The 23842-nt window shown below is 49.2% G+C and overlaps 1 protein-coding gene across 4 annotated transcripts in view; it reads left to right on the plus strand.

The window, feature by feature from the left end:
* The window catches only part of ninaC (STKc_myosinIII_N_like and MYSc_Myo21 domain-containing protein ninaC), a 146359-nt gene that overhangs the window by 60862 nt on the left and 61655 nt on the right, over positions 1 to 23842 (plus strand). For 3 of the 4 annotated variants that reach the window (XM_089544952.1, XM_089544956.1, XM_089544955.1), the window contains exons 2-7: positions 7454 to 7492; positions 16395 to 16499; positions 16916 to 17086; positions 18110 to 18285; positions 21367 to 21471; positions 22698 to 22797. In XM_089544952.1, the coding sequence (XP_089401078.1) occupies positions 16418 to 16499; positions 16916 to 17086; positions 18110 to 18285; positions 21367 to 21471; positions 22698 to 22797 (634 nt within the window). In that variant the 5' untranslated portion in view covers positions 7454 to 7492; positions 16395 to 16417. Of the gene's footprint in view, positions 1 to 7449; positions 7493 to 16394; positions 16504 to 16915; positions 17087 to 18109; positions 18286 to 21366; positions 21472 to 22697; positions 22798 to 23842 lie in introns of those variants that run through there. The other variant, XM_089544954.1, reaches the window with a different exon arrangement.

The raw sequence follows: 23842 nt of genomic DNA on the forward strand, positions 1-23842 counted from the left end.
AAAGAAAGAAAGAAAGAAAGAAAGAAAGAAAGAAAGAAAGAAAGAAAGAACAGCGCGGGCAGAGCAGGGAGGACAACAATGCCAAGGACGCGAAATCGACTGTACCGCTGCTCTTCTGCCTCTTCCAAGATCTACCTGGAGCGCAAAAAAAAGAAAAAGAAAGAGAAAAGGCGGCGTTAAAGGCCGACCTCATTTTGCCGTTCAATCGTCGCGCGCTGGCGTCAATTCACCGTGACCGGTGCCAGCTAAGAGGAGGTGTAGCATGTGGAGACTCTTGGGCACCGCACGGAGCTATTTACGACGTGTTGCCCGCAGCTTTTGAAGACTGCAGGGAGGCAGCTGCGATATATAGGCTACGGGACCCACAAAACGGTCTCTCCGGACAGTGTCCAGCCTCCGCATATCCGCCTTATACCGCCTTGGCTTAAAAGCAGAAAAAGGTTTTCACGGCCGTTTTCTATTAAACCCCGAAACTCATCAATGCATATATAGAAAAGCGTTCAAACTCTTCCATCCTTTCATGGTCCATTGAGTTTTCCGTCAGACTTTCGAGTTCCAACCAGGAACAACAGCGGGGCCGACATATCGATGAATGGAGCGCAGTCTGCGACTGACAGCGGCCGCACCGCGGTTTGCGCTCGCTAAGGGTGCACAACGAAATCCAGCTCAGTTGCATGAGAGAGCATGTCCAGGAGCCTATCCAGGAGTCTATCCAGGAGCCTATCCAGGAGGCCATCCAGGAGCCTAGAGCCTAGGAGCTATACGCTGTTTTGTCCTCCGCAGTCATATATGTGCTGTGTGTACACTAAGGCAGCAGAGGCACGCGATTCGCTGAAAGACCCCTCGGATTCGTTGAAAGCGGCCACTTGTGCGCGGGGAACGACGTTGTATGAGGGAACCCGTTCTCTCGCCAACGTGATGGATTGCCGCCCGTGCGAACGGCAAGGAAACAGGGCCAACGAAAGGTGTTCGAGCAGCATTCCTCGCATGGGCGCTTGGTGCGTTTTCCTGAATCCGACGCATTCGCTACGCGTGCTGGAGATAAGAGGATCTCTATAGAAAAGGGATGATTGAACTGCGGTTTGTTATTTCCTGAGGCGCCAACCCTGACGAGACTGATGACCAAGAAAGGGGTCAATTTTTATGGTGATGCAAGATTCTTGGGAGCTCGATGTCGTTGAGATGACCTGCAGACGCTGTTTTGATGAAGGATGAATTCTGTGAAGCAATCGATCACTCGGGGCTGAGGAAGACCCATATTTTGAAGCATAAAGGTGTGCTCTAGTGATCGGCTTCAAAGTTTGTCAAAAGCGCTAAAGAAACCTTTGAAGAAAGTGGTGAAATTTCGAAGGTGCTGAAATCATAAGACGCTTCGCGAAGCACGAATACGGGAGAGGGGGATGGGAGGGGAAAATCCGATCTTTGCGCCCTTTCAAGCTCTACTCTGTCTCACTAAAACCGTTTAAATGCTGTGGAAAATACATTTGGCGTTAGCTCGTTAAGAGCCGGATACCTAGAAAGGATTCTTGCGAAAAACGGTTCGTGATCGGTCGGCGACCCCGCTCTCGCACATCACGATAGCCGATGAAACGATGTATAACGTGCTGGCCATTCATAATTCGTTCTAGCGAGCGAATAGGGAGATTCCTGCATGCATATAGACTGTTTACAGCGCGCAGTTCTTCTGTTTGAGACCAGATGGCGCCACACGCGCGCTTGGAACATTGCGCCATTACGGGCCTCGTAAGTTGCCGGCGTGTACTCCTCGACGCAGCAGTGGAAATCGAAAATGGCCGCCTACCCTTCGGGTACGACGAGTTATCAGCGTTAGCTCCTTCACGAAATTATTAACACAATGACGTCGTTGTGCATGACTCCCAGTGCAACTAAGCCAACACAAAAGCCTCAGTAGCCTTTGAGTGATTTTGCGGATTCATGGCTGAGGGAGACTACACTCAGCATCACGGTCCGGGATAGGGCCTCCTCTCCAAATTCTGTTTTTTAAGCAGGCCTTCGCCAAGATGTGTAGACCAGGGTAGAGTGGCCCTGGCCCTGAGCCAGCAGGTTTGCGCAGTCGTCCACACGCATGCCTACAGAGCTCGAACGGCGCACCCGGGGTACTCTGTTCCCAAGCAACGCAGGTAACAGACCCAATATTGGAAATGTATTGGCAAATGCTGGCCCTACAAAGGGCCAGAGTGAAACCATCCATTTGCAATATCGGGCCGAGTACCTAGGGGTGTCATCTACGAGTGGCCTAGGGCTCGCAACGTGACCTTATTTTGCTTGCACATCCCTATCGATCGTGTTTAATCCGCGCCTTTAAAAACTGTATCGGGCCCGCCAGACAGCTGCGATAGTCATGAATGCAGAACAGAGCGCGCCGTTCGAGCGCTCCAAACAGGGGGTGTCGACGGCTGTACGTACGTATACTATTCTATAGCTGTGTATGTCACGGCTCTGACATGCGGCATGCGGACAGGACGATGATTACGACATCGAAGACTATGCTTAACGGGATGGACTAGGCTAGTACAGATGCTGTTGTAAAAAAATAAGGTGTGCAAGAAAGTTTTTCGCCAACTCAAGTTTAAAGGTGCACTGAAGAGGAATCTGACCTCGTCTTTTTGCCGCAGGAACTCGATCTACGCGTTCCGAGCATTCTTATAAACTTCGATTTATTGCCCTGTGTGGCCGATTTCCCTAATTAAATCAAATTAACGTCCGGCTCCCGCCTTTTTTTTTAATTCTCCCCGTACGGTGGGCGGAGTCGACTAGCGCGTGGAGTGCCTTCACCCAGTCCCGTGGCGGCTTGCCGCTCTGCCATCGGCGGAGTAATACGTAGTAATCAGTAGAAGCAAATAGCCCGCGCGTATTTTTATTTCTGCAGGCTTATTTTGCGGCTATATTATCTGCGAATGAAACTATTTATTGACAGAAACATAAAAACAAAAACAAAATAAAGCGAAAGCAAAGCCTCCACGGAGCCGGCTGAAAGGCACTCCACGCGTTGGTCGACTCCGCCTACCGTACGGGGAGAATTCAAAAAATAATGGCGGGAGCCGGACGTTATCGTTTTAGTTAGGGAAATCGGCCACACAGGGCAATAAGTCGAAGTTTCTAAGAATGCTCGAAACGTGTAGATCGAGTTCCCGCTGCAAAAAGACGAGTTCAGATTCCTCTTCAGTGCACCTTTAATGTTGCAGCTTACTCTTTCCCTGAACGGCGTGATGTGTTGGCACCGCGCGGCTACGTTGGCACAAATGCGCCTATGTTTTCTTGGCACCTAGTAGTGAACATGGAAGGGTGACGAGGAAGGTTGCGGCATCAAAGACCACTTGATATGCGTGTCATGAATATGGGTAAGCACTTGTATATACCGCGTTTTTGATTGTGTAGGGCACATCTGAGCATGGCACAGCTGGAAGGCTCTGAGTTACGTGAAAGACGGAATAAGTATCTGCTCCGCCCTCTCCTCCTCTTCTCTCACCCTTTTTTTCATCTATGTCGCCTGAGTTCACTCAGATCCTTAATTATCCGTCTATAGGCTACACGCCATGAGCCCCGCATCTTTAAGTAAAGAATGCCAATTGAGCGGGGAGAAGATGGATCTATATTATATGGTGTCGGCCTGCCAAGAAGGCAATCAAAACAATGAACGACTGAGGGGTGGGAGGCCGCTCTACCAAGCTCAAACTTCGGGGACTAGGAGAACCTCCTCGAGAGGGCCCGGGCAGCGGTGACAGCCAATGGAATCCCCTAGTAGGGATCCCAACCACATCAACCCCTCTCCAAAACTGTCAATAAAATGTTTTGACCATCACAACCACCCTCCGCTATGGCACCTCTTTCTCTCTTCCTTCTTTCACTCCCTTATTCCTCTCTTCCCTCACGGCACGGTTACGGTTTCCTCCTAGAGGGTAGACAGTTACTGCGGCTTTCTTCCTCAAAACAATTTTTTATTTTTGAAACGGTCTAAGTTCAGAGACTCCCAAACCTCCTATGACATCTCTTGCGTTTTTGCAATCCATCCCCATCTTTTACTGAGTTTGCGTTCCATCGAAATTTTGAGAAGATCAAGTTTGCGAACCGCTGGAAATCGAACGCCACCATGAGGCCCCCTCCCTACACTGCTACCTGGCGCATTCATAAAAACATCGTCAAAAATAAAAAAACCTACAAAAACGATTCATCAAGATTACTTATGATTGGCCGAGCAACTGGAACGCTGCACCCCGCTAGAAACCTTCAAGCACGCTTTCAGTATGCTTCCAATGCGGTGCAGGAAAGCCTGTGCACTAGAGGGTAAACTGCAAAACCAAAATGAACTGAGCTTTCACGAAAGAAACCTCAAGACCTGGTTAAATTCAGGCGTTATTACATTCCTTGCTTTCATTTTGTTGTTGTTTTTTTTTTTGGAAGGCACACCTCGGTCGCATCTTCGCGAATTATCGCGAGGCTTGGCAGACCGCGAAAAAGAAAACAATTCACTACTTGCGCCCTTGTTAAGGCCCTATATACTCCCGTCCTCACACAACCAGCGGCCGAAATCCCTACACGCTTCAGCGCGTCTTTTCGTCAGTGGTCTGCGCATCAAGCTAACTATTCTTCCTCGGGTCAGCCGCGAAGCGCCGGAGAAGCTCTCGAGGCAGTGGCCGCTCGCTTCTTGAGCGTGGCCACACAAGACACACACACACATGCACTGCTGCCCAGGGAGCGCTGTGAGCGCGAGCAAATTGGCTTTTTGAGGAGACGAGCCGGTGGCGTGCGTAGGGGTCTGTCTGCAGCGGCAGAGTCGCTGGCACGTGACAAACTTGGCGCGTGGCTACGCGGCGTGCAGCGTATCCCCTTCCTGGCTGCGGCAGCCCACCCTCCCCCCTCCTCCTCCTCCTCCTCCTCTTTCTGCGTGGTGCTCGTTGGGCGCCGGGAGACCGTGACGGGCGACCTTGTTGCGCTCCACAAAGACGTGTCGTCGGGCGGCCACAGCCGAGCGCCGCGCCACAATGGGAAAAGCCACCACCACCAATGCGGGCACGGGGAGCGAGGGGGACAGAGGGGCACCGGAGTCGCCCCAAAAAGCTGCGTCGCCGCCGCCATTATTAGCCCCGCGGGCGCGCACTAGTGTGCCTGTGGAGCAAATTGGCCCCGGGAGTGACCTCGCATGCTGCCGTCCCGCCGTCGTGTGCGATCCATTGTGCGGAGACCACGTCATGGAGATTGTTCTTGTCGCCCACTGGTCGGCGCCGGTGTTGGTAGTAGCGTGCCTACTGCAACCCTTTCGATGTATTAACATTGTTGCACTCGTCGTCGTTTCTGACCCAGCGCCGTGACGGCCACACGATTTTTATTGACAAGAGTCGCTTGGTCGCGCGAGTGCTGTTCTATACCCTCTCGGTTTGAAAGGGGTATGGAGCTATGTGTTCCCGTATACCTCTCACTCGTAGCCTTGGTGGTCTTTGATGCCGCAAGAGGCAAAATGATGCGCTAGAGAAGTCATGGAGCGTAAGTGGTGTACAGTGCTGAAGCTAGAGCTTCGCTCAATAAACAAAGCCCTGGCGTCCGATCCCTTTCCCACGTGGCAGCTTCCCAAAGCCTGATCGTCTGCATGCTTCTGAACTGCGACGTATTTTCTTCTCTTCGCCCTTCCCTCTCATCGAGGAACAGGTTCACATTGCAGCTGCTCATAAAAAAGAACTATGAGACGCTAATCCCAATGCGTAAGCTGTACGACAAAGAAAGCTGTGGGCCGCAGATATGGTCACCGTATTCATCAGGCTTCTGAATTGTACCACGCCCTTCTCAGGTTCTCATCCCGTGGGAACGGCCAAAGGCCGCGTTGGCCAGTACAGCGCCATCTATACTATACTGGCCAGGATAACCGGGACCATGTGACCGCATAGGGCACATTCTAGATAGCGCCCTATGTACTTTCTGACGATCCATCGAATGAAAGCTTTCCGAGACCCCACCAACGGTCCGGGTTGCTCTGCGATTGTTCCGTCAGCAACTGTCTGCCGCTGCAAAAATGCAAGCTCATTACTAGGTTGGTGTTTGGAAGTTGTGAAACGAAATGTTGATGATTTGCTTTAGTGTTCGCTGATACCGCAGTAGCACCAAAGCAATCATAATGAGCTATAAGTTACAGCCAACAAACAGGCCCATCTGGTTGCGCGGAGGCCACACAGGTTGGACGCCGCCGCAGTAATTCGGTCCTGAAGAAAGAGTATTTCCGTGCATGGAAATGACTTGCTGGCTACCGCATTCTTAGAATACAGCGAGAACTTGTTCGGTGCATCACGACGTATGTGAGCTCTTCGCGCGTGCTCCTCGTCTGCACTTACTCGCGTATGAGGCCGCGATCCAGCGGCCCCATACAAGTGCGCGCCAGGCGTAGGCGGAAACGTGGAATCAAATAATTAAAATCCGACAAATAGACTGCTGTTCTTGGCAGATGCGCTGCGCAGCGTGTTCGCGACTGTGAATACCTCAGGAGGCGCTAAATACTTTTCAGGGCATGTATTCTGGGTAGGGATGCTTTTGGCTCTAGCATACAAGGTCATGCCACATGCCCATCGCACCATCTCAGGGAATAAGCCAAGAACCAAGCCGAAGGAAGCAGTAGAGAGGTGGGGGTTGTGGTGACAATGTTTTATTGACACGTTTAGGATCGAGGGATTGACGTGGTAGTGGGGTATAGCACAGGAGTTCATACGCTGATGCTGCAGACAGAGCGATTAAAATTATTGGAAAAGAAGAAGAATGCAGGGAGTAGGGAGAATAACAAAAGCAATATCAGATTCCAGGCTTAAGCGCCCTGATTATGAGCTAAAAAGAGAGACAAATGTAGAGTTGAATTATCAACAAACTTAACGTGACAATCTACTCGCATTTCGCAAAAAGTAAGAACCAGCAAGAAATCAATGGGAAGCAAGCTAGAAAACAACAGCAAGCGCGAAAGGCAGACGCGGCCTCCAAGGACGACGAAGTGTCCACAATGGCGGCCGGCATGGTCGGTCGGCCTGAGGACACGCCCGAACCGGGGCTGTGCACCCACCCCGGATAAAGGGATGATACCAGTACCGATCGTAAGCGTCGGCTAAGCCGCATTTGGGACCGTCAAAATTCTAGTCCTCCGTCGAGAGGCAGCCGCAAGGACCAAATTTGATCGTTCACCTTCTGGAGCATCGTCCGCATTTGCCAATGAACAGCAACATCATGGCCGTGAAAGTGAGCCTCTCTGAGCGGAATCATGTCCGCATGGACATGGCCCTCCGTGTAGAACGCCGCAAACGCCAGTGGTGGGCCGTCCAGCGCATGCCGCCGGTAGACAAGCCCATCAGGCCAAACAGGCTCAAACTGCCGGCGGCGCTGAAGGGTGCGTGTGGTCTTGCGTCGAGAACCGTGTGTCTTCATCGTTGTTCCACCACGTAATGGCAGCGCCTTTATTTTGCAGGTCCCGGTCAAGATGAACCACCCAAGGACGAAGGAGAGGGTACGTATAGGTTGTTCCTCCTCTTGTTTGCATATGCCACTTGTAGTTCCTGCGACAGCGTTTGTCGTGAGCGATTATAGCGCTCACATATTTGGAATTGTTCCCTGAATTTTTTGCATCACACACGCGTGAACGTCACAGTCGAGCTCTAAATGGAAGTTACAGCTGCAAAAGAGCAAAATTCATTCCACATGAACCAACAGTTTCATGAAGCATTGTATCGGAATAGCAGCGAAGGACCTCAGACATCTACTGCTGCCACTGACTTTCAGTTTAGCAGCACCTGTTTACGTGGCGAGAAAGTTGCCCTTCAGTGAGCGGATACTCTTCCAGAGTATGCGAAAAACCTTTTCCCAGAGCGCAGGCAATGTTGTATTTTGATGCAGCTGCGTGGGAAAAGCATTCTTGCACATATAAATCGCAAAGGTAGCCGCTGTGGTAACTGTATAGTCGTAATTTTAATATCACTATTAGCTACGTTGCAAACAAGAACGCTAAAACAGTTGCGATCTAACGTTAGACGCAAGTTTCTGCATTCTTCAGACTGCTACTGGAAAGAACTGATTGACGACACTTTCTGCTCATTTTACAAAGAACTAAACAACTTCGAAAAGCGACATGACTTATCTACGGGGCTGCCATAACCAATCAGTCGAACTCAGCTTACAGATGCAAAGGATGGAAACAACATGGTCACGGCCACCCTAACAAATTGTTCAAAAAAAGCAAAAAATCTCGAAGGCAACGGTAATCATTCAAGCCACTGTAGTAACCCCATTGTGCAAAACTTTGTGATAGAATTTGCGCATGCTCAATCCAAAATACTGAAGGTTAACGGCCGATCCATGTGGATTGCATTAAGGTGCCGTCGTGCCAAAACCGACGTGAGGTGTTGGTGCGACGGAAGCGGACGCCATTGGCGGGACGGCGCTTTCATAATTTAACGCCGCATCTTGTTGCCCCTGTTGCTTCTGGTTAACATGCAGCGATCGCCCGCAGAAGAACAAGAGTAAGTTTTGAAGTGAAAGTCAACAACCTAGCGAAAGAAAAGCTGTATAATTACTCAAGCCACAACAGGTCGTTCCAAACTTTTGGCGGCATCTTCTAGATGCTTTCTCCTTGTAACGTGCCATATCGCTAAAGAGGGGAAGGGGATGAGGGGCTCGTTATAAATATGACAGAAGCCAACAGCCACAGAAACCGAGAGGCACAGGGGATTTTTTTTTTAAAAGTTATTTATTTTGTGGTGTTGATCAATTTAGAATATTACTGAATATGTTATCGTTTAAAGATAACTGATTAGAAAAGCAGAAGAAAAAACAACCACCTGCCGCCGGTGGGATCCGAACCCACGACCTCCGAATTACGCGTCCGGTGCTCTACCTCTGAGCTACGGCGACGGCTGTCAATTCTTCTGCTTTCGGGGGTATTTATGTTTACAAGTAACCTAACCTTGAGAGTGTTCATCAGCGCCACCCACGTTCATAAGCGGCGGACGTAGAACGTCCTGAGTTACCGCAGGTGTGACGTAGAACGTCATCGAACGGAGAGGGTGGAAGCTGCGTGAGAACCCTCTTATGCTTCTTAAGGCGTCAAGGCTGCCAGAATCGAGGCCCTCGCTAAGCAATTAAGCAAACAAGGGAAGGGGATGAGGGGCTCGTTATAAATATGACAGAAGCCAACAGCCACAGAAACCGAGAGGCACAGGGGATTTTTTTTTAAAAGTTATTTATTTTGTGGTGTTGATCAATTTAGAATATTACTGAATATGTTATCGTTTAAAGATAACTGATTAGAAAAGCAGAAGAAAAAACAACCACCTGCCGCCGGTGGGATCCGAACCCACGACCTCCGAATTACGCGTCCGGTGCTCTACCTCTGAGCTACGGCGACGGCTGTCAATTCTTCTGCTTTCGGGGGTATTTATGTTTACAAGTAACCTAACCTTGAGAGTGTTCATCAGCGCCACCCACGTTCATAAGCGGCGGACGTAGAACGTCCTGAGTTACCGCAGGTGTGACGTAGAACGTCATCGAACGGAGAGGGTGGAAGCTGCGTGAGAACCCTCTTATGCTTCTTAAGGCGTCAAGGCTGCCAGAATCGAGGCCCTCGCTAAGCAATTAAGCAAACAAGGGAAGGGGATGAGGGGCTCGTTATAAATATGACAGAAGCCAACAGCCACAGAAACCGAGAGGCACAGGGGATTTTTTTTTAAAAGTTATTTATTTTGTGGTGTTGATCAATTTAGAATATTACTGAATATGTTATCGTTTAAAGATAACTGATTAGAAAAGCAGAAGAAAAAACAACCACCTGCCGCCGGTGGGATCCGAACCCACGACCTCCGAATTACGCGTCCGGTGCTCTACCTCTGAGCTACGGCGACGGCTGTCAATTCTTCTGCTTTCGGGGGTATTTATGTTTACAAGTAACCTAACCTTGAGAGTGTTCATCAGCGCCACCCACGTTCATAAGCGGCGGACGTAGAACGTCCTGAGTTACCGCAGGTGTGACGTAGAACGTCATCGAACGGAGAGGGTGGAAGCTGCGTGAGAACCCTCTTATGCTTCTTAAGGCGTCAAGGCTGCCAGAATCGAGGCCCTCGCTAAGCAATTAAGCAAACAAGGGAAGGGGATGAGGGGCTCGTTATAAATATGACAGAAGCCAACAGCCACAGAAACCGAGAGGCACAGGGGATTTTTTTTTTAAAAGTTATTTATTTTGTGGTGTTGATCAATTTAGAATATTACTGAATATGTTATCGTTTAAAGATAACTGATTAGAAAAGCAGAAGAAAAAACAACCACCTGCCGCCGGTGGGATCCGAACCCACGACCTCCGAATTACGCGTCCGGTGCTCTACCTCTGAGCTACGGCGACGGCTGTCAATTCTTCTGCTTTCGGGGGTATTTATGTTTACAAGTAACCTAACCTTGAGAGTGTTCATCAGCGCCACCCACGTTCATAAGCGGCGGACGTAGAACGTCCTGAGTTACCGCAGGTGTGACGTAGAACGTCATCGAACGGAGAGGGTGGAAGCTGCGTGAGAACCCTCTTATGCTTCTTAAGGCGTCAAGGCTGCCAGAATCGAGGCCCTCGCTAAGCAATTAAGCAAACAAGGGAAGGGGATGAGGGGCTCGTTATAAATATGACAGAAGCCAACAGCCACAGAAACCGAGAGGCACAGGGGATTTTTTTTTTAAAAGTTATTTATTTTGTGGTGTTGATCAATTTAGAATATTACTGAATATGTTATCGTTTAAAGATAACTGATTAGAAAAGCAGAAGAAAAAACAACCACCTGCCGCCGGTGGGATCCGAACCCACGACCTCCGAATTACGCGTCCGGTGCTCTACCTCTGAGCTACGGCGACGGCTGTCAATTCTTCTGCTTTCGGGGGTATTTATGTTTACAAGTAACCTAACCTTGAGAGTGTTCATCAGCGCCACCCACGTTCATAAGCGGCGGACGTAGAACGTCCTGAGTTACCGCAGGTGTGACGTAGAACGTCATCGAACGGAGAGGGTGGAAGCTGCGTGAGAACCCTCTTATGCTTCTTAAGGCGTCAAGGCTGCCAGAATCGAGGCCCTCGCTAAGCAATTAAGCAAACAAGGGAAGGGGATGAGGGGCTCGTTATAAATATGACAGAAGCCAACAGCCACAGAAACCGAGAGGCACAGGGGATTTTTTTTTAAAAGTTATTTATTTTGTGGTGTTGATCAATTTAGAATATTACTGAATATGTTATCGTTTAAAGATAACTGATTAGAAAAGCAGAAGAAAAAACAACCACCTGCCGCCGGTGGGATCCGAACCCACGACCTCCGAATTACGCGTCCGGTGCTCTACCTCTGAGCTACGGCGACGGCTGTCAATTCTTCTGCTTTCGGGGGTATTTATGTTTACAAGTAACCTAACCTTGAGAGTGTTCATCAGCGCCACCCACGTTCATAAGCGGCGGACGTAGAACGTCCTGAGTTACCGCAGGTGTGACGTAGAACGTCATCGAACGGAGAGGGTGGAAGCTGCGTGAGAACCCTCTTATGCTTCTTAAGGCGTCAAGGCTGCCAGAATCGAGGCCCTCGCTAAGCAATTAAGCAAACAAGGGAAGGGGATGAGGGGCTCGTTATAAATATGACAGAAGCCAACAGCCACAGAAACCGAGAGGCACAGGGGATTTTTTTTTTAAAAGTTATTTATTTTGTGGTGTTGATCAATTTAGAATATTACTGAATATGTTATCGTTTAAAGATAACTGATTAGAAAAGCAGAAGAAAAAACAACCACCTGCCGCCGGTGGGATCCGAACCCACGACCTCCGAATTACGCGTCCGGTGCTCTACCTCTGAGCTACGGCGACGGCTGTCAATTCTTCTGCTTTCGGGGGTATTTATGTTTACAAGTAACCTAACCTTGAGAGTGTTCATCAGCGCCACCCACGTTCATAAGCGGCGGACGTAGAACGTCCTGAGTTACCGCAGGTGTGACGTAGAACGTCATCGAACGGAGAGGGTGGAAGCTGCGTGAGAACCCTCTTATGCTTCTTAAGGCGTCAAGGCTGCCAGAATCGAGGCCCTCGCTAAGCAATTAAGCAAACAAGGGAAGGGGATGAGGGGCTCGTTATAAATATGACAGAAGCCAACAGCCACAGAAACCGAGAGGCACAGGGGATTTTTTTTTAAAAGTTATTTATTTTGTGGTGTTGATCAATTTAGAATATTACTGAATATGTTATCGTTTAAAGATAACTGATTAGAAAAGCAGAAGAAAAAACAACCACCTGCCGCCGGTGGGATCCGAACCCACGACCTCCGAATTACGCGTCCGGTGCTCTACCTCTGAGCTACGGCGACGGCTGTCAATTCTTCTGCTTTCGGGGGTATTTATGTTTACAAGTAACCTAACCTTGAGAGTGTTCATCAGCGCCACCCACGTTCATAAGCGGCGGACGTAGAACGTCCTGAGTTACCGCAGGTGTGACGTAGAACGTCATCGAACGGAGAGGGTGGAAGCTGCGTGAGAACCCTCTTATGCTTCTTAAGGCGTCAAGGCTGCCAGAATCGAGGCCCTCGCTAAGCAATTAAGCAAACAAGGGAAGGGGATGAGGGGCTCGTTATAAATATGACAGAAGCCAACAGCCACAGAAACCGAGAGGCACAGGGGATTTTTTTTTAAAAGTTATTTATTTTGTGGTGTTGATCAATTTAGAATATTACTGAATATGTTATCGTTTAAAGATAACTGATTAGAAAAGCAGAAGAAAAAACAACCACCTGCCGCCGGTGGGATCCGAACCCACGACCTCCGAATTACGCGTCCGGTGCTCTACCTCTGAGCTACGGCGACGGCTGTCAATTCTTCTGCTTTCGGGGGTATTTATGTTTACAAGTAACCTAACCTTGAGAGTGTTCATCAGCGCCACCCACGTTCATAAGCGGCGGACGTAGAACGTCCTGAGTTACCGCAGGTGTGACGTAGAACGTCATCGAACGGAGAGGGTGGAAGCTGCGTGAGAACCCTCTTATGCTTCTTAAGGCGTCAAGGCTGCCAGAATCGAGGCCCTCGCTAAGCAATTAAGCAAACAAGGGAAGGGGATGAGGGGCTCGTTATAAATATGACAGAAGCCAACAGCCACAGAAACCGAGAGGCACAGGGGATTTTTTTTTAAAAGTTATTTATTTTGTGGTGTTGATCAATTTAGAATATTACTGAATATGTTATCGTTTAAAGATAACTGATTAGAAAAGCAGAAGAAAAAACAACCACCTGCCGCCGGTGGGATCCGAACCCACGACCTCCGAATTACGCGTCCGGTGCTCTACCTCTGAGCTACGGCGACGGCTGTCAATTCTTCTGCTTTCGGGGGTATTTATGTTTACAAGTAACCTAACCTTGAGAGTGTTCATCAGCGCCACCCACGTTCATAAGCGGCGGACGTAGAACGTCCTGAGTTACCGCAGGTGTGACGTAGAACGTCATCGAACGGAGAGGGTGGAAGCTGCGTGAGAACCCTCTTATGCTTCTTAAGGCGTCAAGGCTGCCAGAATCGAGGCCCTCGCTAAGCAATTAAGCAAACAAGGGAAGGGGATGAGGGGCTCGTTATAAATATGACAGAAGCCAACAGCCACAGAAACCGAGAGGCACAGGGGATTTTTTTTTAAAAGTTATTTATTTTGTGGTGTTGATCAATTTAGAATATTACTGAATATGTTATCGTTTAAAGATAACTGATTAGAAAAGCAGAAGAAAAAACAACCACCTGCCGCCGGTGGGATCCGAACCCACGACCTCCGAATTACGCGTCCGGTGCTCTACCTCTGAGCTACGGCGACGGCTGTCAATTCTTCTGCTTTCGGGGGTATTTATGTTTACAAGTAACCTAACCTTGAGAGTGTTCATCAGCGCCACCCACGTTCATAAGCGGCGGACGTAGAACGTCCTGAGTTACCGCAGGTGTGACGTAGAACGTCATCGAACGGAGAGGGTGGAAGCTGCGTGAGAACCCTCTTATGCTTCTTAAGGCGTCAAGGCTGCCAGAATCGAGGCCCTCGCTAAGCAATTAAGCAAACAAGGGAAGGGGATGAGGGGCTCGTTATAAATATGACAGAAGCCAACAGCCACAGAAACCGAGAGGCACAGGGGATTTTTTTTTAAAAGTTATTTATTTTGTGGTGTTGATCAATTTAGAATATTACTGAATATGTTATCGTTTAAAGATAACTGATTAGAAAAGCAGAAGAAAAAACAACCACCTGCCGCCGGTGGGATCCGAACCCACGACCTCCGAATTACGCGTCCGGTGCTCTACCTCTGAGCTACGGCGACGGCTGTCAATTCTTCTGCTTTCGGGGGTATTTATGTTTACAAGTAACCTAACCTTGAGAGTGTTCATCAGCGCCACCCACGTTCATAAGCGGACTTTTAAAAAAATCCCCTGTGCCTCTCGGTTTCTGTGGCTGTTGGCTTCTGTCATATTTATAACGAGCCCCTCATCCCCTTCCCTTGTTTGCTTAATTGCTTAGCGAGGGCCTCGATTCTGGCAGCCTTGACGCCTTAAGAAGCATAAGAGGGTTCTCACGCAGCTTCCACCCTCTCCGTTCGATGACGTTCTACGTCACACCTGCGGTAACTCAGGACGTTCTACGTCCGCCGCTTATGAACGTGGGTGGCGCTGATGAACACTCTCAAGGTTAGGTTACTTGTAAACATAAATACCCCCGAAAGCAGAAGAATTGACAGCCGTCGCCGTAGCTCAGAGGTAGAGCACCGGACGCGTAATTCGGAGGTCGTGGGTTCGGATCCCACCGGCGGCAGGTGGTTGTTTTTTCTTCTGCTTTTCTAATCAGTTATCTTTAAACGATAACATATTCAGTAATATTCTAAATTGATCAACACCACAAAATAAATAACTTTTAAAAAAAAATCCCCTGTGCCTCTCGGTTTCTGTGGCTGTTGGCTTCTGTCATATCGCTAAAGAGAACATCAAGAACCTGTCAGCATATCAGTGTACACAAATGCTTTTCACCCAAGTTAATGTGCAGGTTCACTCACATTGCAGTCGTTTGGCGGCGGTCCTCCTTGCCGTAACTGCTCAGTCACTCGCCCTTCTTGTTCCCGACCTTTCGAATCTCTTGTATGCATGCATAACAGGCGCGGCACTATCCGTACACAGAAACGAAAAGGAAAGAAAAGACGCTGGTTTCTAAGCTGTTGGTCACGATGTCAACCTCAAAATCGCTTTCGTTTTTCCGCAGCAGGAATTCTATCTTTTTTATTTTATGTAGAGTGTCTTTACAACCGGAAAGCCATGCAGTTTGCTAATGCGCTTTCGCACGACGCTGGCTCACTGGCCTTAGAGCTCGAGACAAAAAATATTTGCGCTGCCTGTGGCGGCTCCTCGCATGCGTATGTTTTCGTTTCTGCGGTTGCCGCCGTTGTAGACACGTTACTGAATGAATTAATGTTTAGCGGATCCCGTTCTCTCTTACGTTACCTCTAATCTCCAGCGCACGACCGTGCTTTTCTCGAGAAAATGTGTCCCGGCCGTCGTTTAACAAGCAAGCTAGGGGTACAGCGCGCATAAACTGTTTGTAGAGAACATGTAAAGGTTTGGTTTATTCGGGTTTAACGTCCCAAAGCGACTCAGGCTATGAGGGACGCCGTAGCGAAGGGCTCCGGAAATTTCGACCACCTAGGGTTCTGACTGGGCACTGACATCGCACCTCGACATGACCTGACATCGACATGACCTGGGCACTGACATCGCACAGTACGCGGGCCTCTAGAATTTCGCCTCCGTCGAAATTCGACCGACGCGAGAGAACATGCATAGAGAGCAGAATCAAAAAGCTGTAAAGAGAGAATAAGAACAATTGAGTGCTTAATGTGCTAGCATATTAATGCATAGCTCCCCTTGTTCGAATGCGAAAGCATTAGGAGCCTCATCGAGTGGGGGGGGGGTGGGGGGGGGGGGGGGGGGGAGAGTCATGTAATTCACATGTGACAAGTGGTGTACGGGAAGAGCAACCTGCAGGGTCTCACAATCCCAACCAGTCACTTCTAGCAAAGGCATGAACAGCTTTTCATGCTATGGCAATGCCAGCACATAATGCAATTAGGTAATTGTTCTATATTACTGTCTACTTGCATGTGTGCCCCGGTGAGATCACGTGGCAGGATCAACTGAATATTTACACGCGCACTAACCAGATGGCGCCACGTACTCATCAATAACCACGTCTCGTAGAAACAGGGCGTAACGTTATTGGCGCGCATTTTCTTGCACCGTGCTGGTGCGTATAATCGGGTATTGCGTTGTTTACCTTCATTCGAAACAGTAAACGGACAACCAAATTTCACTACAGTGGTTAATATACGCGTTGCCCCCTTTTTTTGTCACAGGTCTCCCGAGACACAGTGAAATAATGGAGGAGTCCCACCGGTACCGCCTGCTGAAGCCCCTTCCCCTCAACACTGGCAGCAGCTACAATGGCGGAGGAGGAGGAGGTCGGTGAGCGGCATCATCTGGTATTCTTGTTGTTGCGATACGTCTGCTAATTTACGCTCCTACTTTTAATCTGACGTTAAACATACAAACATGAAGCTAATATGTTCCAGAGTGCGATGACATTCCCCTTTGACTGAATGAACCCCTGCTCTGGCCGTGATGATGTTCGCATTACAATTTTAAAAATTGAGATAGGAACCTCGGAAATGAGTGGTTGCACTCGAATATCGTACTTTGAACTTTAGCCGTAGAAGTGTCTAGCTAAAGCGGTAAATATGTTTCGAGAAATATATTACCTAACGTGTCCCAGAACTACGATACGCCATCGTATACGTTCAGGCGTGAAGCATTCGTATTTCGTGCATTCATGTGACTATGTTGGCTTTAGCAAAGGGCTGTTCGCGTGTGCGCGCAGGCGGGTCGCCCGAGCAGCACCACGACCCCAAGGTGGCCGCCTACTACCGGGGCATCTCGAAGCACCTGGACCTGCTGTCCCTGCCGGCACCAGGAGACCGCTTCCAGCTCGTCAAGGTGGTCGGCGAGGGCACCTACGGGGAGGTGTACGCCGCCAGGGACAAGCTCACTGGTACGCACCATACAAAACTACCCCGCCTCCACCCACATCCCCACCACCTCTCCGGGAGGTGTCGGAATTTCTTAACGCCTCTAGCTTGATGGTTGCCATATGACAACGGTTAGCTTGTAGTTAAGTGTGAAGTGACGTGAAGAGGACAGTTCGCCAGTGTCTTGTAGATACGGTGATTTACTACCCATGGAGATGAGGACGCAGCGTTGAAAATCAAGTAAAAGTGTCCCACTTTAACATGCTATGATATTTCTGACATACTACTTCCTATTTCCTGCCACTCTGCCGGTGCCTCTGGGCGGCGCGACTCGATACTGCTACCACGTGAACAGGCAGGCGTCTGTTTCTATCTGCACTAATCAGATGACGCCATAGTCTGATGGCACACAAATCCCGCAGGCAGTGCTGGTTTATCGGCGCTGTAGACACACCGTAATGCCTCATTATTTGCGCATCGGAAACTTGATATTGATATGGTGCATTTCCAATCCTTCTATTGTAATTTCGCCGAAGCGTATACGTTTGCACGATGAAAGTCGTCTAAAGGAACGCAATGCGCAGGGAAAGAAACTCTTTCCGCAACGACTGGGTGATGAGATCCGCCGCCGTTATTTAGCACATTGATCGTAAAATTAGGGATGAGTTGAAAGAAACTTGTCAAATCTTTAGAATATAGAGCGCGACAAAGGCTAAGGATAGTGAGACCGGTTTACTTGTGAATGCAGTAAGGTCAGCCTGATATTTATCATTTCCTGGCCCACGAAGAAACGGCAGTAGAGATCAAACGCTTAAATACGTTTAAAAAATGTTTCGATGCCAGCCAGAATTTTTCATTCTCACGACCAAGTACTGTGCCATTTAGTTCAGGTTCGTACAATTTATTCGGGATAACGATATTTATGCTTGTCCTCAATTCTCCTCGAAGCCCTTGCTATCACAACGCCTTTTGTTCGCTAACTCTTCATCTCGGGTCCTTCTCACTAAGTATGGCTCCCCTGTGGCCAATAAATACACCTTTTGCAGATCGACTGGTGGCGGTCAAGATCATGGAGAACATCGCGGACAACGTGGAGGAGATGGAGGAGGAGCATCGAGTGCTGCGCGACCTGTGCGTCCACCCAAACATCCCCACCTACTTCGGCATCTTCTTCCAGCCGGCGCCGTGCCGCGAAGACGACCAGGTCTGGTTCGTCATGGAGGTGCGTGCGCGTCCCTCTCATCTCACACGCACTCGACGTTGCAAAACAACAACCTCCCTGCCCATACACTCGTCTCCCGGCATGACCACTTTGCCCGCGAGACTTCAGTGTAGTGCAGGAAACCATGCACGCTGCAAAAGGTGGTCAGCGCCCATTGGGCACTAGAACTCTCTTGGACGTCCCTTGGACGCTCCTTGGACGTCCCTTGGACGTTTTGAACGTCCGCAGAACGTCCACAGGAGTTTTTATGTCCATTGAGATGGTTTTAAAAGCGCATTAGCCACTTTTCTCCCCTACCTGTATGCCTTGACATTTCAAGGTAATCTGAAACAGGCGTTTACATTCCTTCCTGAACTATAGTCGAATGCAACACGAAGATGAAGCGGCAGGTGGCCCTCAAGGAAATTACTCCGGCCAATGGCAGTGGCTGGTTTTGAGGACGCCGCGCTTAATCCCATGTGGGGTTTAATTGGGGAGATAAAGACGTTCTCCCCGCTTACGGGCGGCTGACACAGTTCAGAACCGCGCGGACCCCACCCCGTGATCACGTACGCTACCGAACGTACGCCGACCACGGCGGGCCTTGCTCTGCGGGAACAAAGTAACGACACACTGACTGACACAAACAAGGCATTTATTGCTAAAACAATAACGCCAGCTAGCAACAAAATACGCTGAGGAATCGAGGACGTCCGACAAACCAGCACGGTTACGAGCGAACGTTCGCCCATGCTAGGGCAAGAGGGAAGCTCCGAGGCCGGACGGTACGAGGTGACGGGAACATGTTTCCATACGAGGTCGCCCGCCGGCGAGGAGCGGAGCCTTGCGCGTGAACGTCCACGCGCTTCCTCGGTCCCGAGGAGAGGAGGCCCGTCTCTCCCCCGCGCGCGAGCAGCAAACATGCCATCCGTGGCGCTGGTGTCGCTGCGACGCGAGCGCCCTCCCCTGTTAGTTAAAATAACACAACTAAGGAGAGTGCATTGCGGGGAAGCTAACCACAGGGAACCAGTTGAGGGTACATTGCGGGAAAGCGAACCACAGGGGACGAGTGCGTCCCCACATCGATTAAACCATGGTTAGTCCCCTTTCACCTGCCATTCCCTGATTCGCCACGCTAGCAGGTCAAGGAGATTAACCACGACGTCATGAGAATCGCTCGACGCTATTGGCTGGAGGGCCTCCTTTGAGGGGCATTTGCCGCTTTCTTCTTGAGTTGTATCCGACTGTACAACCGGTTATGTTCAGTTCGTATTACTGAGCAAGATTCTTTCATTGTACGCCAGCGGTAACCGAATGAAAAGAGGGTAACTTTGCGACACAGCATTGCATGACAGCATATAGGTAGAAAGATGCTTAAACAGGTTGCTCCTGCACCATACGCTAGTAGATGCCGACGTCGGTGACCGTTTTCTTACTAAATGCATTTAAAACTGCTTACGCGGGTTTCTTTCGCTTTTTTCGTAGGTTACGAATAGAAATAGGGATGAGAATTTGTCGGGGACTTTCGTACCACCAGTCGAGGCAAAAGACTGCGGAAACGTTGCACCGCTGCAGGCTCTTTGCGGCCTTCTTCAGTGCGAAGTACCAGCGGTAACATTACCCTAGCCTCATACCCCCTTGAAGGAAACACCGCAGCAACAGGGACAAGAGAGAAGACTGGACAGGCGCTGACTAGCAACTGAGGGTTTATTGCAAGGAACACAAAAAATATACTCTCGTAACAACCAGGAGCACGTATGATCTACCCCAACAACACTGATAAGATGTCCAAATCAGTCATGATGGTCAAGATACGATATTTCACACTCATGAACGAGGACGGTTGGGTGCTTACGCATGTGTCACGGTTTTTGTGAATATGAAATGCTTCGCTGATTTTCCCAGTTAATCTATCGTTGTGGTTGTACAAGACCTTTGTGTCGTTAAAAAGTGGACGACATGGTTCGGCAGCAGGCGCGGAGGTGTTATGACGACATTCTTTGTTGTGCAACCATGTACTCCATGTACAGTCGTGAGCAAAAGTGGTATACAACACGCAGCCGCCGGCGGCGGAGCTCAGGAAAACTGCATTGGAACGCCATCTAGCGACTGCTATGATTCAACTCACATATCTGCAGATAACATGGGTCCCCCTTGAGCTGTCTCGAACCCTGTCGCTGTGGCTAGATGGCGTTTCGATGCAGTTTTCCCGAGCTGTGCCACCGGCTGCGTGTTGTATACCACATTTGCTCATGACTGTACTCCATGAGAACCATGTACTCCACCTTTTAACGACACAAAGGTCTTGTACAATCACAACGATAGATCAACTAAGGAAATCTGCGAAGCATTTCAGATTCACAGAAACCATGACATATGCGTAAGCACCCCATCCGTCCTCGTTCATGAGTGTGAAACGTCGTATCTTGACCATCATGACTGATTTGGACATCTTATCAGTGTTGTTGGGGTAGATCATGTGTGCTCCTGGTTGTTAGGAGAGTACATTTTTTGTGTTCCTTGCAATAAACCTTCAGTTGCTAGTCAGCGCCTGTTCCGTCTTCTCTCTTGTCCCTGTTGCTGCGCGGTTTTCTTCAAGTATGTACCAACTCGCTCAACTCGCCGTTTTACTCATACTCCCTGCCTTATTTATTAAGAGTGTTCGATCCCCATTCTACCCCGATATCATTATCAGTAGCCACCTGGGGAGTACTGGAGTTTTTGTCACGACAGGCACGATTCTCTCACGACTTCTCCGAGAGAAAGGACCTCCGTATAGCTATCAGTGCAAAATCTGCTGTGTACGAAGTCTGGGTGATAAACTCGCATTCGAATGATCTTTTTTGTAAATAGTTGCGGCAGTTCTCAAACATTTAATTCCGTTTATACCACCTTTGTCTCACTGGCTGTATCTGTTGCGTTTTTTTTTTCTTTCGTGAACGCGCTATATGTAAAAGGCGGGCCCTTTTTAAGACCAGACCTGTTTCTAGCACTCCGGTACGTTTCCGGATTAAGTTGCCGCGTACACTGTGTGACTCACAGGAACTATAAACCACACCCGCGGCGTAATACTTGCTGCTGTTTCCATTTCTTTCTCTCCAGCTCTGCACGGGCGGTTCGGTGACGGACCTGGTGCAGAACCTACGCAAGTCAGGCAGCAACCTTCCAGAGCCCATCATCGCGTACATCCTAAGGGAAACCATAGACGTAAGTAATAACAAGACACACGTGCTGGGCGTTCCTGGCGGAAAGGAAAATCTGCCCCATACGCAGCAGCGACACATCTACAGCGTTTCCGTGAGAAGAAAACCACCATCAGCGAGTGGTAGCGTTCGTCCTCCATTTGGAGGAAAGCCCGGCTTACTGTTTTGCTTCGCGGCTCCGGAAATGGCGTCAGTTCACAACACGCGGAAAGCTACGCGAGAATCTTCCCTTTCAAACGTGTCGTCGCGTGCATTAGCGCGCTATTTTTGTTTGAGATCCTAGCTACATTCGCGGTGGTTTCTGAAACAAAGAATACCGTGAGAATCCGTCCGTCGGTTCAACGAAAGAGGGAATGCTACAACTGCTAACGAGCGAATCTTCGACTCCGCGCCGTCTTGACACCTCTCGCCTCTGGGACAAGCATTGTGTCTGTTAAGCGTCGGACTTTCCGGTGTCAGCAGAGGTTGAGGGACGCCACAGCAGTGCGTGCGAAGCTCTGCGGCGTGCGAAAGGAGTTGGAAAGCCGTACCGTGTTCCAGGAAGCACGGCGAATTCATCTTTGCCTTGCGGTGTCTGCAGAGAAGCAGCGCGGAAGACGACGGTCCAGAGAACAAGTACACAGGACAGGAGTGCCGTCCTCTGTACTTCCTGTTCTTTCGCAGCAGGTCCGAAAAATAATCGGTCATTTAGCTGTCGCTATAACTCACATTAAAATAAAAAATATCTTGGTGGACATCCGAACCGCGCATCATACGATTTTTTTTTACGCAGCCCCCGATTACAGGTCGCCAGTTTCCCCGATTATATGTCGCCGGTTCTACTCCCTGACGCGAGCTAGGCTCTAACTTAACTACTACGTTTATGCTGCACGAAACGCTGAACCGTATGACACTATCCGGAACATTCTGCGGCAATTTTTACGCAGCCGCCGATTATTTCCGACACGCGGTGCCGTCTACTATACTACTACGCCGACAGCTTTTCGACTGAACGAGCTGAATACGCTATCGCGTAAAAAAAAAAAAAAAAACATTTGAAAACATTTTACTAGCTACACTAGCTACAAGTTGACGATATGCATTCATCCTGACTGAAATTTGATGCGAGATGGGTACTGTCTTCATGTATGGACGACTGTAAAAGCCTGCTGGCTTCTTGTACAGATTGCAAACACTTTGTCAACTTCGCGTCCACATTACGTGATCGCCCCTATTTCTTCTACTGTCCAGGCTCTTCGGTTCCTGCACGCTCATCACTGCATGCACCGGGACGTGAAGGGACACAACATCCTGCTCACCGACACCGGCACCGTCAAGCTGGTGGACTTCGGTGAGTTCCGCGTCACCAAGGCTGCGCCGTAGCATGGTGAGCCAACGCGAGCGAATGAGCGCTGTTCTGGCATTTTCCACTCTCCGCTCTGCTGTATAGCTTGCACGTGCACACAGAGCAAAACGAAACAAAGCGGATTCGCAGAGTCTAGCACTTACACAGATTGTCTGTCGTCCACACGACGCCTTCATTATATCACAGACGCGGGCTTTAGTTTGCTACCAATGCAGTAGAAGTCGGCTGTAAAAAAAAAAAAAAACGATTTATAACGAAATAATGGATATTACGAAGGGATAGCCATTCTTCTTGGAAACTCCCGTATATCGATGTATTTGATAACTCGTCAAAAGTGCGTACTCGCACTGAGACGATACACAAGAAAGAGGAACACATACGACAAGTGCAGTGCGCAACTTCCAGCTGTTTTGTTTCTTAGAAAGCAGCCACAATTTATACCAGCAAGACCTATCATAACAGAACAAACAGGCTTGAAGCAAGAAGGAAAATACACGCGTGCAATTCCGCTGCCAAGCGCGATGTGAAGCCAAGAATCAGCAATTTTTTCTCTCTCAGCCTAAAGCAAAACAGCAACAGAGATAGATACAGAGAGGGGAGGAAAGGCAGGGATGTTAACCAGAAAAGTTTCCGGTTGGCTACAGAGGCTTCCGTTATGTTCAAGGAGCAAACATAATAAGCAGGGGACAATGGAAGGTGTTCTCAGCTAATTAGCCAAATTAGTATCAAGAATACAAAACAAATAATTTAAACGAACGGCAGGTCAACATGGTAAAAGGCTGTACAAGCCGTTGGCTTAGTTTGGCTTCGTGCCTTTTGGCTTCGAGCCGTTGCGCTAACATACAAGAAGAATAAGAGGCGTCGTAGCAAGGCAGAATCAAGGACTTGGCGGTGGCGTTGATTTGAACGTGTGTTTTCATCGTTGCTCTGTTTCGTTTGCACTTCGACAACTTGTGATCGTTCTCGTTGGCATGAATTGTAACTGCTTTCTAATAAATAAAACAGCAGGAAGTTGCGCACTGTACATGCC

The sequence above is a fragment of the Amblyomma mixtum genome, chromosome 5 (genome assembly GCF_055824585.1).
Source record: "Amblyomma mixtum isolate Tamu chromosome 5, ASM5582458v1, whole genome shotgun sequence".
Lineage (NCBI taxonomy): Eukaryota > Metazoa > Arthropoda > Arachnida > Ixodida > Ixodidae > Amblyomma > Amblyomma mixtum.